Consider the following 19578-nt stretch of genomic DNA (forward strand, 5'->3'; position numbering starts at 1 on the left):
GTTTCTCTTCAATTCCTATATATATTTTTATTAATAAAATATATCACTATTACTATAAATCAAATATAGAAGTAGACAACTTCTCATAAATAGACAATTAATTAAAATATGAATAGAAAATATTTTACTGTCATTCCAAGGATTCCATAATTCAACTTCTCTAATTAGAGTTTAAATTTTGTTCAGTTTGAAAATTTTAAATTTAAATTCTAAATTATAAAATTTAAATAAAATTTAAAAAAAAAAAAATTCAAACTTTCAATTGCCGAACTAGAATCCTAACGGGTACTGACCCGCCCCTTTTTGACAGTCCAAATTGATGATGAATTGATGATCCAATTGATTCCAACGAAAAGCCAAAAATGGTTTCACTAGAGTAAGGAGCGAGTCACTTGGTATTCAAATATATACTTGGTTTTGCATTTCTTGTTTTCCAATTCAAAAGTCTCGAACTTTCGCTTCTTACAATTGTCTTTTCTGGGTCGGTCTCTGTCATTGTGTTTGTTTATATACTCTTTGAGTATCTTTGAGTATCTGAGAAAAAGAAACGTAAAATGGCGGGAAAAGAGGTTGAACAACACCTCATAGATGATGGGAATAAACTCCTGAATCCACCATTTTCCATTGACGAGCTTCTTTCTATTCTTGAAGTGAGCAAAACCCATTTCTTTATTTTGCATTTATTATTATTATTATTATTATAATTATTTGTGTACAGTGCACATGTTTTTTTTTTTTAATTGTTTATGCAATCTTTATTTTTGGGTTATGGTCAAGGCATGATAGGGTCTGTAAACTGTTCTTCTTTTTTGGGTTTTATCTATACCTTTATTTTATTTGAGTTCTGCTGCAAATCAATTATTTGTACCCCTGGCTTTTGTTTTTATTTGGAGGGGGTTGTTGATTAGAAAAATAAAATATGAAATGTTGTTTCTTTTATTCTTCCAGGAATGGAACCCACTGGTAGTTTCTAGCATTTTGATGGTATTTGTCCAATGTTTTGGCGTTTTGGCTTGGTTCTTTTTAAACTAGTTTTACCAATTCGAATTAATACGTCTGATGATAAGAATTGGAGAAGGAAATTAGGAAAATGAGATATGTTGCTAACGAATACCATGGCAATCTTAATCTTGAATGCTATCTAAATTTAATGCAATATTTTCATTGTGTCCATGTGCCAGGATTGGCATTGGATTTTGAGAATTTCAATTGTTTTTATTAAATCTTTTTTTTTTCCCCTTCAATTGGTTTTGATCCTGATACATGCAGTATGACAGTATATTCTTCTTCTTCTTTTATTATGACTTATAGAGACTTGAGGTTTCTCTATCAAAGGTGACACAATCACCATCTGCATCAATGATTGCTGCACTTTCACCTTCGAGGAATGCTTTGGTTTCTGACAAACTTTTGAGACATTCAGATACAGATGTAAAAGTTTCTGTTGCTGTTTGCATTAGTGAGATAATGAGAATAACAGCACCCAATGCGCCTTATGGTGATGAGCAAATGAAGGTGATCTGAATATATTAGATAACAGTTTTTGTATTTATGTCTTATCGTTATGTCATATTTATTTATTTATTTGTTTTATTGTTGCACAGGAAGTATTTCATCTGATTCTAGCTGTGTTTCAGAAACTATCTCACATGTCCAGCTGCTGTTACTCAAAGGTGGTATCAGTCCTGGTTACCATTGCAACAATAAGGGCAATTGTGGTGATGGTGGACCTTGAGTGTCATAGTTTGATTGTTGATATGTTTCACCTTTTTCTGAGAGTTACCAGGTAACTTCCTTAAAAATGATCTGGTTTTGCTTCCTGCCTCTTGCAGGTTTAGCTAACTGTTTGATGATAAATATGGGTGAAGTTTTGTTTTATTTTCGCAATTTACTTTTCCAAAGTTTTTTGAAGTTAAACAGAGGGCAAAATTAAAACCATTCTGTAGGTCTGAAGTTTCGCATGATTTGGAATTTTCTGACATTTAAAAATAAAGATTCTGAATTAATTCTTTCATTGACTTATAGTCTTTGACAAAGTGTACAATCTATCTATTTATCAGTGCATGTGTAAAAATGGGAAAGCCTCTTTCTATGTGCATGTTAGTCATAAGATGGTAAAGCACAACTAGAAGTACGTAATTCAGTTTTTTGCTTTTTTTGGCAAATGCTTTCTTCATATCCCTATATGTTTTCGAGTTGTTGTGTCAACTATATCATTGTTTGTTGTTGATGTTAATTGGTGGTTTGTATATTGTCTTCTTATGTGTGTTAGTTTTAGGGGTTCATCTTGTAATTATTCGAATTTGTGGTTCTAGGCTGCTATTTCATTGCTACACAAGGCTGAAATTGCATGGAGTAAATTGGGATAAAGGACTATAATTATACTCTTCTATGTGCTAGGTAGAATGTCATAAATTTGTATTCAAGGTGCTAATGAAATTGGATCAGCTGCGGCTGTAGGCAATGTATTTGTTATAGGCAGTTTGTAGTGGGGGATTTGTCCCTTGTCATATTATTCTCACAACAGCAGACCCTTTAGGGGAATTGGAATTGGTAAAAAATTTTTCACCAACAGTAAATTATCGTCTTATCCATTAACCCTGCTTTAGCAGCAACATAGGAGGTTTCTTAGTAGTTTTGGCATATCTTATGCACTTTTGTCCTCTTCTCTTCTTTCCTTGGAGAGAAGAGGATGATTTAATGTACATTTTTTTCACTAAGAATCACTGCAATCCTAAAATGTAGAAACTCTACTGGTTCTGCCCATTTCTTTTAAAATCATCTATAGCAGCTAAGAACTTCAACTTGTTACAATTATATCCATACCCTAGATTGTCTCTCTAAACTATATGCCCTTAATTATGGAATGTGCTTATATGGATGTGTTCAACACTTTTGAAGAATAAAACAAAGCTAAAGCTGACAACAGTTTAGTAATTCAATTTTGCTATTGGCCCTTACAATTAGCTGTCATTATTACAGCACAGGCTGTAGAAAAAAAAAAAAAAAAATTCTAATTCACATCAAAACTGTTATAAATAACTGAATTCATGGTCACTATTGATAATTATAGAATTGGCGACTACAATGTTTTTTTCAAAAGATGCATATAGTTTTAGATTTTTCTCATCATAAATCTTTTATTTATTTATTTTTTCAGTATGATTTGTCTTAGTTATATTTTTTGTTCAATCTAAATCTTGGAATTGGAAAGATGATGTATAAGGTTCCTTTGGTTGAGAATGGAATGAATGCTTTGAGTTGATTATGTTGTCATATTTTATCTTTTAAGAAATCAATAACATTTTCTTCTTTTATGATCAGGATGCTTTTGCTATCAGTTATCTTTATTTTGGGCTTAGAATTGTTATTGACTCTGTTCTTACTTTGTATTTCCAACCCCTTCTAACCCCTTTCAGCTTTTCTGATTAACTAATGAGTGAATGGTATATGGCTTGTGAGTGTTCAATATGAATATGTTTTCTCTTTTAAGGTCAAACAGCTCAGATGTTGTATTATCTGCCATGGTGTCAACAATGACCATTGCCATATTGGAAAGTGATGAGATTTCTTTGGAGATTCTATTCCCCCTTTTAGCTAGTGTGAGAAAGGAAAATCAGGTAATTAATTTTTTTTCTCTGACTACAGTCTTGAATTCCACTTTAACTGTAAGTAATGATGCTAGTTAGGAGTTTTGTTTTTTGTTTTTTCTCAGAATGTTTTCTCAACTTCCTGGAAGTTGGGGAAGGAAGTTATTGGAAATTGTGCTGCAAAGATTCAGCCTTATGTTTTGAAAGCAGTGAACAGCTTAGGAGTTTCTGTTGACAGTTATGATGAAGTAATTGCTTCTATTTGCCGCAATGCAACTGACAATGTCAAGTCTTTTTATGCCCCTGATTCTGAGAAACATTTGGTTAGTATGGAAACGAATTCTGCATTGGTTTGATTGTTTTGCTAGTCTGATCCAAACCTTTTTGCCGATTCTGAATCCTGGCATGAATTTACTAGATAACAGTGTGGGTACTGGGGCTTTTCCCAAGATTTATTTGGCATTCTCTTTGTTCATTGAAATGTTTCATTTTTCCTTTTATTTGTAATAGGAAATTGTGAATATATGGAGTTCATGCCTTGTGTTTCTTATTTGTCCTTTCCTGAAAATATCATTTCCCTAAGTAGCACCCATATTATGAAGACCCACATCAATTATATATAGCATATCAATTAGCATATTAACTTCTGCAGGAACAAGAAGTCCCCATGACAATATCACTTAAGCAAAATCTGCAATGCCAATGAACACACATTTGACTCATGTTTTAAGTGATTTTCTCTATCTGATGCATACTAAAACAGATTACTGATGAAAGATCAGCTATCCAGTGTAGGGGTGGGAAGAAGACTAGGTGCAAAACTATCTCTGAAAATTTTGGAACTGAAGAAACTAATGACAAGGTAACTGAATTTGATTTCAAATCTTCTTGATTGTTGTTCTATTTATATGAGTGGTATTTGTTATCTTATTATGTTTTTATTGAAGAGATTATATTGGCCATAGCAGTGCTTCCGTTTCTGGAAACCATCTCCACCCAAATCATGCCACTAACTTTGCAATGGTTTTAGTTGATGAATAAGTTAGATGCTTTGTTGATTGAAAAATTCATGGTAATGGAGAAGAATGTGTTTCGCATAATTTTTAGAAGTAATGGTATAGAATATATAAATGCATGTGGGTAATTCCTTATTGGTTAACTACAAAGCAAGTAAATGGCTTACAAGAAGCAGGGAGGCTCTACCAAAATGGTTTAGGCAATTTTGTACCAAAGATAATTCCAACTCACTATAAACACAATTTTTAAATAAACATTACTAATGAATTTGATTAATTGCTCCTAGGACCTAGTTTTGACATGGTATTGAAACTTGGGACCTATACCCATTACCAGTGAAATCTTTTGGGTGGGCCTGTGCTGAGGCCTACATCCACTTGAGTCATACCTAGGTGGATGCATATTGGCCATCATATACTTGGTCAAGTAACAACTAAGTTTTATCCAATTATCTTACCTGTCTGCTACTTGAGAGTGGAGTTTTGGAATATATAAATGCGTGGATAATCCCATATGTTTTAATTACAAATAGACTAAATGGCTTATGGTGAGGAGGGAAACCCAACCAAACTGGCTTAGGTCATTTAGTGTTAAAGTAAGCCCCACTCACTATAAGCCCAATTATTAAGTAAATATTACTAACGAATTTGATTAATGCTCCTAGGATCCAGATTTAACAGGTAACATTAAATTAGAAAGTCTTGGAATCATCTTTGATGCAGTCTATCCTATGTAGACTAAAATTTAATATCAAGAGACTCGAATGAATAGGGGGAAAAAAAAGAAAGCAAAGCTTGTCTAGATGTAGGCGTAAGGTATGATAGAATTGCTTGTGTTGAATGGTTAAGAACTGCATCAGATATGTTCTATTAAAAAGAAATGTTCGTTAAAGATGTAAATGTGGAGATTAGTTTCAAACATACAGCATTGTTGTGACAGATCATGATGGCTACATAGAATTAAATAGGTTTCATGGTCCTTTATCCCCATTCTTCACCTCTCCTCCAACCCGAGTAGAGTATAATGATATAGAAGATATATTGATAATTATCTTGGCATGTTTATAAATAATTCCACATTTCAGTTGATTAAATTGAATCATTTAGTCTGTTGTCTGATGCTTTTGCTGTTTCTGATGTGAATGCAATTAATCCTCAAGTGACACGTATATTAACAGGGACAATCAGTAGAGATTCTAAGTGCTGGTTCTTCTTTTAAACTGTAAGTTTTGCTTTTGATATCTATTAACTTCTCTTGCGGGAGCATGTACCATTTGTTCTGTTGCTTGTAAAGTTTCTTGATAATTTCATAATTAATTTTTTGACATGTCAGTCTCTATATTTCCCTTTAATCACATCCATTTATGCAAAATATTCATCTTAGTTTACAGGCCAGGTCAATTTAGTTGACACACCAAGTTGCTTCCAGCTTCAGCCCTTAAACAATGATTAATTTTTTGGAAGGCAAATCAGATATAAGTAATTTCAGTTTCTAGCCAAGTATGGTATAAAGACAACTGGTTATTTACACAGTTCTCCAACTATCATGTTACCACAGATATTAGAAGCAATCCAGAGAAAGTCTGGCGAAATACTTGTCCATAGATGAACCATCTCTAACATTGCACTAAAAAGATTTTTGTTCCTGTTGACGAGAAACAAATAAGAAAAGAAATGGTGTTATGCAGTTGATGCCCTATGTTTCATTGAGATTCTGATGTGGTTAAGCTATCCCATGAAAGCTTTTAGTGGTGATTAATTAGGGCTTTCTATGTGACCTTTGTCTTAAATAGTAGCTTTCTCTGTGACAAAAATCTGAAATTTCCATGTCATACTTTCTGTCATCATATATCGAGTACTTTGCATCTTTTACTAAAACTGTAGCAATGGAGAAATACCCGTGACTTCTTTTTCAATATTTAGGCATTTTCACTGTAAGAGAAAACAGTCAGTCTTGGTTGTGATAGGAGATGGGCATTTTTTCTATACTTAACAAGTCCTATCTTATGTAGTCACATTGAATGGCTAGTTCCTTCTATATATACGCCTTGCCTTCATATTTTTCTCGTGTTTTTATTTACTTGCAGCTTAACGAACTTTTTTTTTTGCAGGCATTTGCAACAACCAGCTACTTCCACCAAGACTTGTTCAGACCAATGTGTAATTCCATGGAGTTGTGGAAAGCAAAATCAGAACCAAGAGATACATATCCCATCTTCCGAAGATTCATTTCCATCCAATAGTGGAGCAGCTATTATATGCAGTGAAATGACATTAGTGGAAGGCTATGAAGTCAAGGCTAGCGTTGCACCTGTACTTAGAGCTATATTTGCCAAGTATGGTGATATCGCTGCTAACTGCCAGTACAAGTCACCATCCGATAGGGCTAGTTTGCTTGAAATTGTATCTGATGTTGTTCACCGACTGCAAAGCAGTGACATTCCGCTCACACTCTCTGAGATTAGAGTCCTCCAAAATGAAATGAAGGATTTGGAGTCTACAAGGCTTAAGCTTTCATGGCTAACCCAGCCATTAGAAAAGATTTCTGAAGTTGAAAAAATTGCTGAGATGCGTTCTATGCTCAAGTCGGTGAAAGCAAATAGCATGATGGTGATAAAAGCAGCAACTAAGGAGTTGGAAGAGGCACTTATGGAGCTAGTGGCATTGCAGAAGCGGATGGGGGAGGCTGAAAAGCGTATAAACGCAATGAAGCTTGTACTGCAAAAGGTTGATGATGCCATTAGAGAGGCTGAAGATCAGGAGCGCCTCTGGCTAAGACAGATAAATGAGCTTCCATAGTATGTTTTATCTGCTGAAACAAATTAATGGGCACATGTTTTTTAGACACTTAGAAGCCTAATGTTCATCAACTACATTTTAGTAACCACACAATTCAACTGAGGTGTGTAGGCTTTTGTATTTGTTGGAGCTGGTTGTTCTGTGTGGTTCTTTTTTTCATGCTAGATGAAAATTCATTTTTCCTATGTTGATGCTTTCTTTTTCTACCTATACTAAGGTTTTCTTATAGCACTTTGATGTTGCTTAAATAGCTATAAGACATTCTGATAGGTCAATTTTGTCCAAACTTACATGCATCTAAATTTATTTAGAGATATTAGTTATTCGATTATTAACTGTATTTTTTATGAGAAAGTTGGAATCTTTAGCAGTTTCTATGTATTAAAAAAACAAAGTTTACTCCCTAAGGTATATTTGCACTTTTCGCATTTTTTAAGAAAATTATTTAATTTATTATAAATTATTGAATAAATTGACTATATTACCATTATTTATAATAAAGAGATATTTTTGAAAATTATAACCATTAATGTTAGTCATTTGCAAGGGGTAGGGTAAAATAGAGAAAAATTGTTTTTTCTTAAAATTGATAAACTTGACACTTATTTATATATATATATATATATATATATATATATATATATATAATGCTTTTACAACTGTGACAATGATTTGTTGACAAAGTTAAAATATAACATGTTGATGGAAAAGTAAGTGGCTTTGATTTCTATAAATGTGAAAATATAATTTCGATATTTAGAGATTGTATTTAGTACACAAATTAAAAACCTTTATACTCTACAATGCAGCAGAAAATTAGACCCTGAAAAGCTTATACTCACAATAAAATTTAATGTCGGAAATACTTAGAATAAAATAGCGGGATTTTATTTAGTCGTTTCAATTATATCATAATATGCAAAATAATAACTTGATTCAACCTTTTTCTATAAGTAACAAATATATGTTTTCTAGTGATAGTAGTTTATTAATTATTTTTTTTCCCCTTTTTCTGAATCACGTGTTTGTTGTATAATTATTAATAAAAATAATGATTAATTAATTAACAAATAAACTAAGTCTTTATTTTTCTTTTATGGTAGACAATTTTGCAAATATGACAAATATACTCCCAATATATATTTATATATATATGGAAATGACATCCTAACCTACCCGGAGAGTCCCAATTAAGCATCTCTTCTTAATTTCTTTTGTTAAAATTAATTTCGCTTCCTTGTCAACTTGTTAGGTATATTTCTGATCAAGCTTCAGACTTAATTTAATTTTATTAACTTAAATTTCTCATATATATATACATAATTGCAATCCCTGTGATTGGACACGAAATTAGTATGAAGTGTTTGACGTGTAGGCATGGCCATAGTGAGAATAACAAACCATGAAAGATAGTAAAATAATAAGCACCATGGAACAATGGTAGAAGATTCAAATAATAGAAACGTGACCGCTTACAACTCTATGATCTATGTTTAGTGAACGTTAGAAAAATGAAAATAAAAATAATTGGTTGAAAAGTTGCCAGCAAGACAGCAAATTTCCCATACCTTTGCCAACCTCAACAAATGCAATCATATTTTTCTGGTACGTGAGAGTTAAAAATGATGTAAGAGTTTCAAACTATAGTTCTCTATATTTTAAATTTTTTGCTTCATTTACAGATGTAAAGGGTTTCCTCTTTATTATATTCTATTATTAATATTAGGGTAAATAACTATTTAGTCCCTCAATTTTAGTTATATTTTATTACTCCTTCCTCCATTTTTAATGTAACATTACTATTTAGTGCATCACATTCAATATTGAATTACTATTTAGTTCCTTATCTAAGATAAAAATGATGCTTTTTGGATAGAATAACTAAAAAGTTTTAACGGTTTTAAACTTTAGAGACTAATTACTGTTTTTTTTCCTAAATAAAAGAGATAAAAATATAATAATGACTAAAATTGAGAGGCTACATAGTTATTTACCCATAACACCGTATTAAACTCCAATTGTTCAAAAAAAAAAAAAAAAAAAGAACCGTAAAATTTGGAAAATTTGAAAACTTTCAATAAAATATTCTATTGGTCATTTTTTAGATTATCGGTGTTTTCAGTCTTATATTGTAAGGGAAGATATTAAACACAATGGCACTGAGCTTTTATTCTGAGTATCGCAAGAAATTTATTATACCACTTATTTCTAGAAAGCGTCTCCTTAATTACTACTAATTAAGCACAAATTAGTTAAAGAGAGCTTTATTATGCAAATGCAGTAATAAAAATAACCACCCTAAATTAATATATTAGGGGTATATGATTACAACATGTGATCAATTAAATTAAAAGGCAAACACTTGGACATCTTATGTGTTTTTTAGGTTCATTGTTATCACTATTTTTTTTTAATAACGGAAAGGGGGTTGTGGACCTGTTCCCTAACTTGTGGTAGCTAAATCCAACCTTCTTAGGATTGAATCCTAACAGAGTCTTCAGGCTGTTCTGGGATTGGAAGGTGACCCCTTTCTTGCAAGCTTTTAACAGTTTCATATAGGCATTGCTTCACTGGAGTAAATTCCATGCCAAGGTCCTTCAGCTTTTGGTTAGAGAACTTGTAAGGTTTTGCTCTTGGATTCTTCTCATCTGAACACCTGCAATTATTTCACCAAACAAATTTCAGTCTGACTTTTCATAATATAAGGAAAAAACCTTGACCCATTAAGCGTAATTGCTGACATAATCTAAGTAGTTTCTAAGCTGACAAAATGTTTCTAAACAGATAGGAAATTAGGAATATAAATGAAATTAAATAACAGATCACATTTGACAAAGACAAAAAAAGTAGGTATAAGAAACTATGCTCCACTAATTTCTTATTTGTGTTTTTTTTTTTTTAATGGAATTTCTTTCCCATCAAATTGTAGATGATTCCAAGTGCTGTTTTATTGGTGGGTTTGATAATTATTGGCCTTTTGTAAAGTATAAGTCAAGAGTGGATTTAACAACTACCCCACCCCATCACACACATTCACACCATAGACATTGACAAAGTCACAACTCAAGGTGTTCTTTTTTTTCCATTTAAAGCCATAGAAGTTTCAAAATTTATGAAATTAAAATTATGTATTTTGAATTCCATAGGTTTGTAGAATGTTTATTTTGTTTGATTAAATATTAATAATTCCATCAATTTAGTCATTTAATTCCACAATTTGTAATAAATTTATGTGCGATTTCAAAATATATCAAAATGAGAAATTGCAGTCAATAAGGTATTTTGAGCTTTAAATGGAATTTTTTTTATTTTTTTTAACCAAACCAGGGAGAAGACTGAAATTGGGAAAGTGGGAAATATAGACATTGAATGAGCACATAGTATATTTTATAGATAAAAAGTAAGTACCTATTATAACTACTTAGATGAAAGATCGGACTAAAGAAAGATCACTGTACCAACAACGAAATAAAAATAAAATATATCCCACCAACTATCCATGGATTTTACCATGTTTTCATTGTGCTAAACAAGAGAAATTGTTCAAAATTCTCATCAAAATTTCCATGCAAAACATTACCTTAGTGTTGGTACGTAAGGGCTGATGAAAGAAATTAGAGGTAAAAAAACTAAAATAAAATAAGAATAATATTTAAAATTTTTTTATTTTCATTGATTTGGTCAATATTTTTCTTCGCTGATATTAGAAGAAAGACTTTTTTCGATATTGGTGCGCGTGTGCGCATTAAATTAGTCAAAAAAAAACCATGTCCATGGGAAGATAATTCAAAAAATCTAGACACATTCTAAAACCATCAACGGCAGTATTACTGTATTAATTTGTATGGTTAGAAAGTTTAAAACAGCAAGAACTTAGATTAGCAATCAAGTGCCATCAACTGTGTGATTTTAGACTTTAGAGCATGTCACTTGTGATCCTAAACAGTAAACACTAAATTTCTTTATGGTGGATTCAATTTTCCCTGTTTTTTTTGTTTTTTATGCCCCTAATGAAACAATAATAGAATTGGCCATATCAGTTGACTAATCGATGAATGTTCCATCACGACAAGGACAAGAAAATTTACCTTGTGGGGATAGGATACTCAGGAAAGAACTTAGCAAGAATTTCCACCACGTCTCCACGGTGGAGGACGCTCTCAGCACAGAGGTATCGGCCAGAGGCCGAGGGTGTCTCGTAAACAAGAATGTGGGCAACTGCAACATCCTTAACATGCACATAAGCTTGAACGGAATTGGCATAAGTCTTGGCTGAGCCAGTTAGGTACTTAAGGATGTGAATAATGCTTGCATTGACAGTGGATTGCAGCAGTGGTCCAAGCACCAGAACTGGGTTCACCACCACTAGGTCCGCCCCTTTCTCCTTGGCCACTTCCCATGCTGCCTGCTCTGCCACAGCCTTTCCATAGCAGTACCAGTTCTGCAACCAAATTCATGAAAAAAAAAAGGAAACGAACTTATTACACTATTATCTCAATGATTGAATTTTTATCTAATAATATAAGACACTAGCTGTTCAGGCCTGTCTCTTCCTTTAAAAATATCCAGTGTACCAAAAACAAGTATAAATTGTAACGTAATTAATGAAAATGCCAAATTTAGCTATTCAAGGTGACATTGAATGTTTGGTGGGGATATTTTATTTATTATGAGGCCATTTGACCAAATTTTGGTAAACAACTCTACCTTTCAAAGTTCTGATTATATACTTATAAGAAGCTCATAACAAATCCTAAATCTCAATACCCGTTAGTCCAAGTTGCCTTTTTAATTAATTCTCGACCAAATGGACTCGTCTTAGAAGCAAAAAAGTTGACCATTCAATAGAATATTAATATAGCAAATAATTATAATCCTGAAAAAAAAAAAATATACTAATCATGGTGAATCAATTAACCTTAGTGTTCTTGCAAAACTCGAGATCGCTCCAGCAAGATTCATCAACAATTGCATCAGGGTTCCTATTGGGATCCATGTAAACAGCACCAATTGATGACGTAAATACCACTCGCCTAATTTTTGCCTCTGCTGCGGCAATGATCACATTTTTAGTCCCATTCACTGCTGGCTCCACCATTTGTTCCTTCAAAATTTAAAAATATCATAATATTGCTAGCTTAATGTATCAAGTATTGTTTTAATTACTAAGAAGGAGATTAGTATTAGTTTTAATTAATCACTTACACCTTCTACTTAGATATTTGAGGATGACTAATGCTCTACCCTTTTGCAGCAATATTATGTTTTAAGGACTTAGCTACACGCATGGGGTGACCAATTGAAAACAGTTTTTTAATTCAAACAATGATATTTTTCACCTTTCACTGACTTTTTTTTTTTTCACTATGGTGATGCTTTACAAAAGAATTTTTTTTACAAAAATTTACAATATAAAGGTTAGTTTGTCTAATTAAATGATCACAAGTTGTGCTAATGATTAAAAAATTTTCCAAAAAGAAAAAATTAAGGAAATGAATTTTTTTTTTTTTTTTCGGAGAAGGAAATGAAAATGTTTTTGGTGGGAAAGCAAAGAGGCTTTAGGTAAAGTGGGCCAATAATGGAGCATGTACGGTAATATATACGCTAGTGGATTTGGTTTGGTGGCAGCGTGGCAGAAAGCAATCGGCAAGTTGAATGGGGAAACTCTATTGGATCTCTCAATTTTTAACCATGTCAAACTCTTTACCGGCGTCCAAACAGAAAATTGTTTAAAAAAAAAACACAAAAACAAACATACAGGATCATCAGTAACAGGAGAAGCAGTATGGAAAACGCCATCACATCCCATAATGGCCTCTCTAAGTCCTTCATAGTCAAGAAGATCAGCTTTGCATAGCTTTAATCTCTCCTTAGCACCTTCAAGCTCTCTCAAATGAGCATTTTTCGGATCCTCTAATAAATAAAAGCAAAAACAAAATTCAACACTAAAACTTTCATAAGAAAAAGAAAATTAATTAATTAACGAATGATGAGAATTGAGAAGCAATTAATTAATTAACCTGGATTCCTGACAGTTCCTTTGACAGTATAACCTTTCTCGAGAAGAAGTTTTACGATCCATGAAGCGATGAAACCACCGGCGCCGGTGACGCAAACAGTTTGGCCATGACCGGAGAGTGAAGAGCTGTCAGCCGGCATGTTGCTGTGATTGTTGTCTCCGGAGAGATGGGGGATATGGTTGTTTCAGTTTTGTTTTCTTTGGTGGTTGAGAGAGATCAAAGAGAATACAAGTGGCGTATGGGTTGTGGCTTGTTTGGAATGGACAAGTGCTTGTAAGGCGTAATTTATAGGGAGCGAATATGGAAGTACCGTATCCACCTACCGCAACTCAGAAAGACGGAGAGAGAGAGAGAGAGAGAAAAGGTAATGGGCAATTTATTTATTTATTTCAAATTTTGCTTGAGTAACTGGTTTGGGTAGCAATAAGTAGCGGGTATATTCCGTCAACCACATGTCATAACCAGTCATCGTTTACATCTTAATTGTTTTTTTCTTTTTAATTTTTTCATATTTAATAACGGAAGAGACTAGCGTTGGTCTAAATAGGGGTGTAAATAAGTTGAACCGGCCAATGAATTATTCAAACTCGGCTTGAGAAAAGTTTTAAAAAGCTTGACTCGGATTAAGCTCGAGCCCGAGTTGGCTCAATAGCAAACAAGCCGTGCTCAAGCCTAATGATATTTAGCTTGAAAACTCGTTGGGTTTTATTGAGCTTTTATTCACACACACACATATATAATATTTATTTTAAACATATTCGAGCTCGAACCGAACTCGAGCTAAAATTTTTTAAGTTGAATTCGAGTCTCAAATAGAGCTCGAGCCTCAAATCGAGCTCGAGTTGAGTTAAATTTTGTCGAGCCGAGCTTGAACCTGCCATCTTTGAGCCTGGAAGTTTCAAGCTCGACTTAAACCATTTACACCCCTAGATCTAAGTGAAAAGACCTCAAGTCTTAAGTAAGATGTTGAATGTTTTATCCTTATAAATAAAGATAATCCCTTAGAGCGCTTCCCTCTTACATGCCTATTTATTAGAGGACAAAGCACATTGACATTAAGAGCCACTTTTTTGGTAATGTTATTGCTGAAGGTAACATTTTAGTTAAAAAGATTGATATTAGAGAGAATCCATTGGATATGATGATTACACCTCTTTTAGTGAGCAACTTTAAGCATTGCTTGGACTTGATTGATATTTCTCAAAATTGAGTTTCACTTTTCTAGATAGAGCTCAATGGAGAAGGTGAAGAAATGTCACTAATTTTTAAATCTAGTAAATTCAAATCAAGGTGGAGATTTGTTAATTGTGCCTTAAATTTCTAGAAGCCTAAACATTATTTTCAAAATAAAGTCTTTGTATTATTTTGTTTGGATACAAAGCATGAAGTTAACTTACCTTAGATGCAATGTTATAAGTGGAGTTATAAATAGAGATCATGGCAATTAGGCTATTTTTTTAATAGGACGAGCGATATAAGTGGAGTATGTGAGATAGTTCATTTTGAGAGTATTTTCTCTTGCCCATATTTTTGCTTGTCGAGCTCTAGTTGAGTTAAATTCTATCAAGCTGAGCTTCGAGTTTGGCAAGTTCGAGCTCGGCCTGACTCATTTATACCCCTAAGTCTAAGTGAAAATGTCTCAAGTCTTAAGTAAGATGTTGAATGTTTAATCCTTATAAATAAAGAAAATCTCTTAAAGCGCTTCCCTCTTACAGGCCTATTCAAGAGAGGACGAATCACATTAACATTAAGTATCACTTTCTTTTGGTAATGTTATTTCTGAAGGTAACATTTTAGTTAAAAAGATTGGTATTACAAAGAATCCATCTCCTATGATGACTAAGCCTCTTCCAATAAGCAAGTTCAAACATTGCTTAGACTTGATTGGTATTTCTCAAAAGAGTGGTTTTCCACTCTTGAACCTACTAATGATGTTGTATTGACGGAAAATGATGAATCGTTGAATGTTTTGGGTATTGGTACAATAAAACTCAAAATGTTTGATGGTGTACTAAGGACATTGAGTGTGGTTCAATTCCAGACATGTAGAAAAATCCCATCTCTTAAGTACATTAGAGAGGAGGGGTCACAAATTCAGTGGAGAAGATTGCTAACGGTGCACTTACTATGATGAAGGCATAAATATCTCTATGAATCTAGGAACTTTTGCTTGTATTGTATTATTTGGTCTACGTACCAGAACTAATAACATTCGAGATTATGCAGGATTATGATTTGACAGCTATATGTGCTACAATTGTTCTCTCTACTTTATTATCACATTCTGATAATACCAAATCATGGCATATGAGGTTAGGATATATGAGTGGAAGAGGTTTGAAAGTTTTGAGTAAAAGAGATCTTCTTTGTGGCAAAAGTACAACCAAATTGGAGTTTTGTGAACATTGTCTCTTCGGCAAACAAAAGTGATTATGTTTTAGTACAACAATTCACAACACTAAAGCTACTTTGAACTATATCTTCAAATATTTGGGAACCTACTCGTGTTATTTCGAAAGGTGGTGCTTGTTATATGCTTAGCTTTATTTATGACTACTTTAGGAAGGTATGTGCTTATTTTCTGAAGCATAAGAATGATGTGTTTACCACCTTTAACTAATGAAAGGCTTTAGTAGAAAGACAAATAGGCAAAAAGATCAAGCGAATTCGTGCAAATAACGGATTAGAGTTCTGTGGTAATGAATTTTAACAAATTCTGTAAAGATGAGAAAATTGTAAGACATCTTACAATGAGAGAAACTCTTCAGTAGAATGATGTTGCTGAATTCATGAATTGAACTTTGTTGGAGAAGGTTCATTGCATGTTATCTAATTCTGATTTGTCTAAAGATTTATGGGCGGAAGCAGCTTCGACAACATGCTATTTAGTGAATCATTCTCCATCAACAACTATTGATTTGAAAACTCTAGAAGAGTTATAATTAGGAAACCCTCTTGATTATTCTGATTTGAAGGTATTCAGTTATCTTGTTTATTTCTATGCAAGTGAAGAAAAATTGAAGCTTAGATCCATAAAGGGTATTTTCATTGGTTACCCAACTAGGGTCAAAGGATATAAAGTGTAACTTCCTGATCACAAGCCACCCAAGTCAGCAATCAGTAGAGATGTTGTTTTTTATAAAGTCAAAATGATTAATCCAAAAATGAGACTCTGTTATTTTATCTGACACAACTCCAAAAGATTTAACTAAGAAGGTGGAGAGTATACCTCCACAAAATGATCATTCAGAATTCTTCCTCAGTTCGAACAAAACCATTGTCATGAGAGAATCATCAAACGCCAAGAAGACCAAAGATGGTCCCTAGAAGATTTCTTAATACAAATTATGTTCCTCTTGCAGTATCATGGCATAAGAAGCAGACATTGTTGGTGAGTCATCTACATATTTAGAAGCAATCTATTGTAATGATTAAACCAAATGGCTAGTTTCCATGCAGGAAGAGATGAAATCTCTTCATAAAAATCAATCTTATGAATTGGTCAGACCGCCAAAAGACAAGAAGATCATTGGATGCAAATGGTTCTTCAAGAAGAAGGAGGGAATTCCATGTGTTGAAAGATGCTAGATACATAGCTCGATTGATTGCAAAGGACTATAGTCAGATTCGATGCATTGATTTCAATTATATTTTCTCACATGTTGTTAAACATAGCTCTATTTTAGTCTTGCTTGCTTTAGTTGCTATGTAAGATTTAGAATTAGAACAACTGCACGTCAAGACTACTTTCTTGCATGGTGAACTTGAGGATAAAATTTATATACAACAATCTGAAGGTTTTGAAATTGAAGGCAAGGAAGACCATGTTTGCTTATTAAAGAAATTAATGTATGGTTTGAAACAATCTCCTCGACAATGATACAAAAGGTTTGATTGGTGCAACACGACTATTTTATAAGCCAATATGATAGTTGTGTGTATTTTAGAAAGCTTGGTGTATACAAATAAATATACACATAATATATTTATTTTTTTAGTTTTTAAATTCCAATTTCCAAGTTTATTTATTTATTTTAGTAGCATAAAATTTAATATTTTATTATTTTTATAGAAAAATTTTCAATAATATGATATTAAATGTTTAATAACAGTATATTTTCTTAACTTAGAGTAGAATTGATATCAAAAAGAGCCCACTTAATTGAAGTTTAAAGACTAAATTTGTAATAATATGACTTATAGAGTTCAAAACAAATTGACATTATATCCTTGTATTTAAAATGAAAATGACAATATTTTCATTTTCCATTTCAACTTACAGTATAATTTATATTAAAATTTCCAAATTTAGGTTATATAATGGATTAAAAAAATCATACAATTTGACATTTTTTCTTCTAATTAATATGAAAATAACATTAATTTTACGTCCCATTTTTTCTTCTAATTAAATCAAAAACTTTAATTTTGAGTGGCTAGGCCAGGTTGCCTATAGCCGGCACATAATGGCAACCCCGACCGGTTGGTCTTTCCTTTGACTTTTTTTCTACCCTCTAATTTTGAAAAAATTTTTTAACTCTCCTGAATTTAAATTTTGATTCCGTCACTATATACAATTGAAAAAAAAAATTTAGAATAAATTTACTGATCAAGCCAACATTAATTTGATAAAAAAAAAATACTATTTTATTAATCTTGATCTATAAAACGAACACGTATAGTGCTCAAATCTTTAACAACAATTTTTAACTTTCATATCCCTTCCGTTTCAATAAAATTGACACTTTTAACTTTGTGCAAGAATTTATGAAAGAATCGAATCATCTCAATTTTAGAAAAAAAAAATGAAGTAATTGATGGATTACTAGTTTATTAATTCTTTAAATAATTAATATTTATTTAATAAAAATATTAAGAGATAAATATAAAAATAAAATAAAATGGTTTTATTTTTACATTTATTTTCATGAAGTCTCATACAAAATGACAAAAAAAAAAAGTGTTGAAGAGTTTGCATTAAAATGTTATCTTATAAATTGGTTGTCAAAACCCTTGATATTTTTAAAACTATTTTAGCTAAATATATGAATTTATCCCTATATTTTTTTAAAAAAAATTATACCACCCAAAATTTACGAGCCATCTATCATATTCATAAAATTAAGAATTTTAGTAACATTATACATTTTTTCACACTAGTAATAACAACTTTATATTTTTGGAACAGGAGTTACTTTATGTGTTCTAAAGTTTATTTGGAACAGAGTAGAAGATAAGTTCATCCCTGATAGAAATCACAGCAACAATATTACATTGATAAACGACGGTGGAGATAAGAATTGAATCTATGATCTTTAGTTAAGAATACTTCCACCTTAGCTACTAATTTAGGGCTTCATTGACAGTTACTCGACCATTCACACGAACTCTTGAAAATGTTCTGCAAAAAAACAAAAAATAGCTAACTTATTTCCCATCTACATGATTTTGAACTAAAGCTTACTCATTTTCCACCAGTCTTATCCTGCAGTGTTCCGGTATATCACTGTCAGAGAAGTTGCTAGGGTTTTACAAAATGACATACCATAAGCTTTCTCCATCACTGCTAAAATTATATATATAGTTAAAATACGTAGACATTTTGTGTTCACATTTACCACGTTGGACAAATTTGACCAGAGCTTTATTTGATTTTTATTTTTATTTTGAATTGGATCGCGTAGAGTCTTATCCCTCCTCATATTATGATATTTCTTAATATATTTTATTATTTTCATAAAAATATGATAAATAAATCTTTATACATTTCATTATGATTTCAATAAATTATTTTTCCCATTGGAAACTGTTTGAAAATTATTTTAAATTCTATATATATTCACTGTTAAGTTAATCATTGTGCAAACTGATTAACTACATTTATTGAGTCAATACCTATTGATCCTCGTATATTTCTTAACTCTCCTTCTCATTTGTTGGATTGCACTAATCGTGATATTCGTGGAGTAGTCTATTCTAGATTTCGTGGGTTTGTCTAGAATTTTCCTTCCAATACTCATAATAGATAGCCGCGGATTCACTTTATTGAAAGAGGGATCAATTGATGCTTTTTTTTTATTATTATTTTCTAATGTAAATATGAATATTAATTCATAAAGTTGAAACTATTCATATTTTTTACCTTTTCTTCAA

General features: G+C 32.1%; 2 protein-coding genes across 5 annotated transcripts; one reads left to right on the forward strand and one right to left on the reverse strand.

Moving 5' to 3' along the window:
* The first annotated feature begins 305 nt into the window (after window positions 1–305).
* On the forward strand, window positions 306–7680 carry LOC105630318 (sister chromatid cohesion protein PDS5 homolog C). 4 transcript variants are annotated; one of them, XM_012212116.4, is made up of 8 exons: window positions 306–650; window positions 1312–1515; window positions 1605–1786; window positions 3503–3620; window positions 3716–3913; window positions 4354–4452; window positions 5785–5828; window positions 6718–7680. In XM_012212116.4, the coding sequence occupies exons 1-8, from the start codon at window positions 555–557 to the stop codon at window positions 7403–7405; spliced, it is 1629 nt and encodes a 542-aa protein (XP_012067506.1). In that variant the 5' UTR covers window positions 306–554; the 3' UTR covers window positions 7406–7680. The 4 variants fall into 4 exon arrangements, with proteins under 4 accessions (XP_012067506.1, XP_037494971.1, XP_012067505.1 ...); XM_037639043.2 differs by having other exon boundaries at window positions 1638–1786; window positions 3494–3620; XM_012212115.4 differs by having other exon boundaries at window positions 309–650; window positions 3494–3620.
* Window positions 7681–9653: 1973 nt separating this feature from the next.
* Window positions 9654–13701, reverse strand: LOC105630319 (cinnamoyl-CoA reductase 1). The gene is made up of 5 exons (XM_012212119.3): window positions 13426–13701; window positions 13164–13318; window positions 12324–12509; window positions 11494–11846; window positions 9654–10061 (listed from the first exon to the last, which is right to left on the reverse strand). Exons 1-5 carry the CDS (start codon window positions 13562–13564, stop codon window positions 9878–9880), a joined length of 1017 nt encoding a protein of 338 aa, XP_012067509.1. The 5' UTR covers window positions 13565–13701; the 3' UTR covers window positions 9654–9877.
* Window positions 13702–19578: the final 5877 nt, after the last annotated feature.

The sequence above is a fragment of the Jatropha curcas genome, chromosome 1 (assembly GCF_041381405.1).
Source record: "Jatropha curcas cultivar XTBG-Jc1 chromosome 1, XTBG_Jcur_1.0, whole genome shotgun sequence".
In the NCBI taxonomy this organism is placed as follows: Eukaryota; Viridiplantae; Streptophyta; class Magnoliopsida; order Malpighiales; family Euphorbiaceae; genus Jatropha; species Jatropha curcas.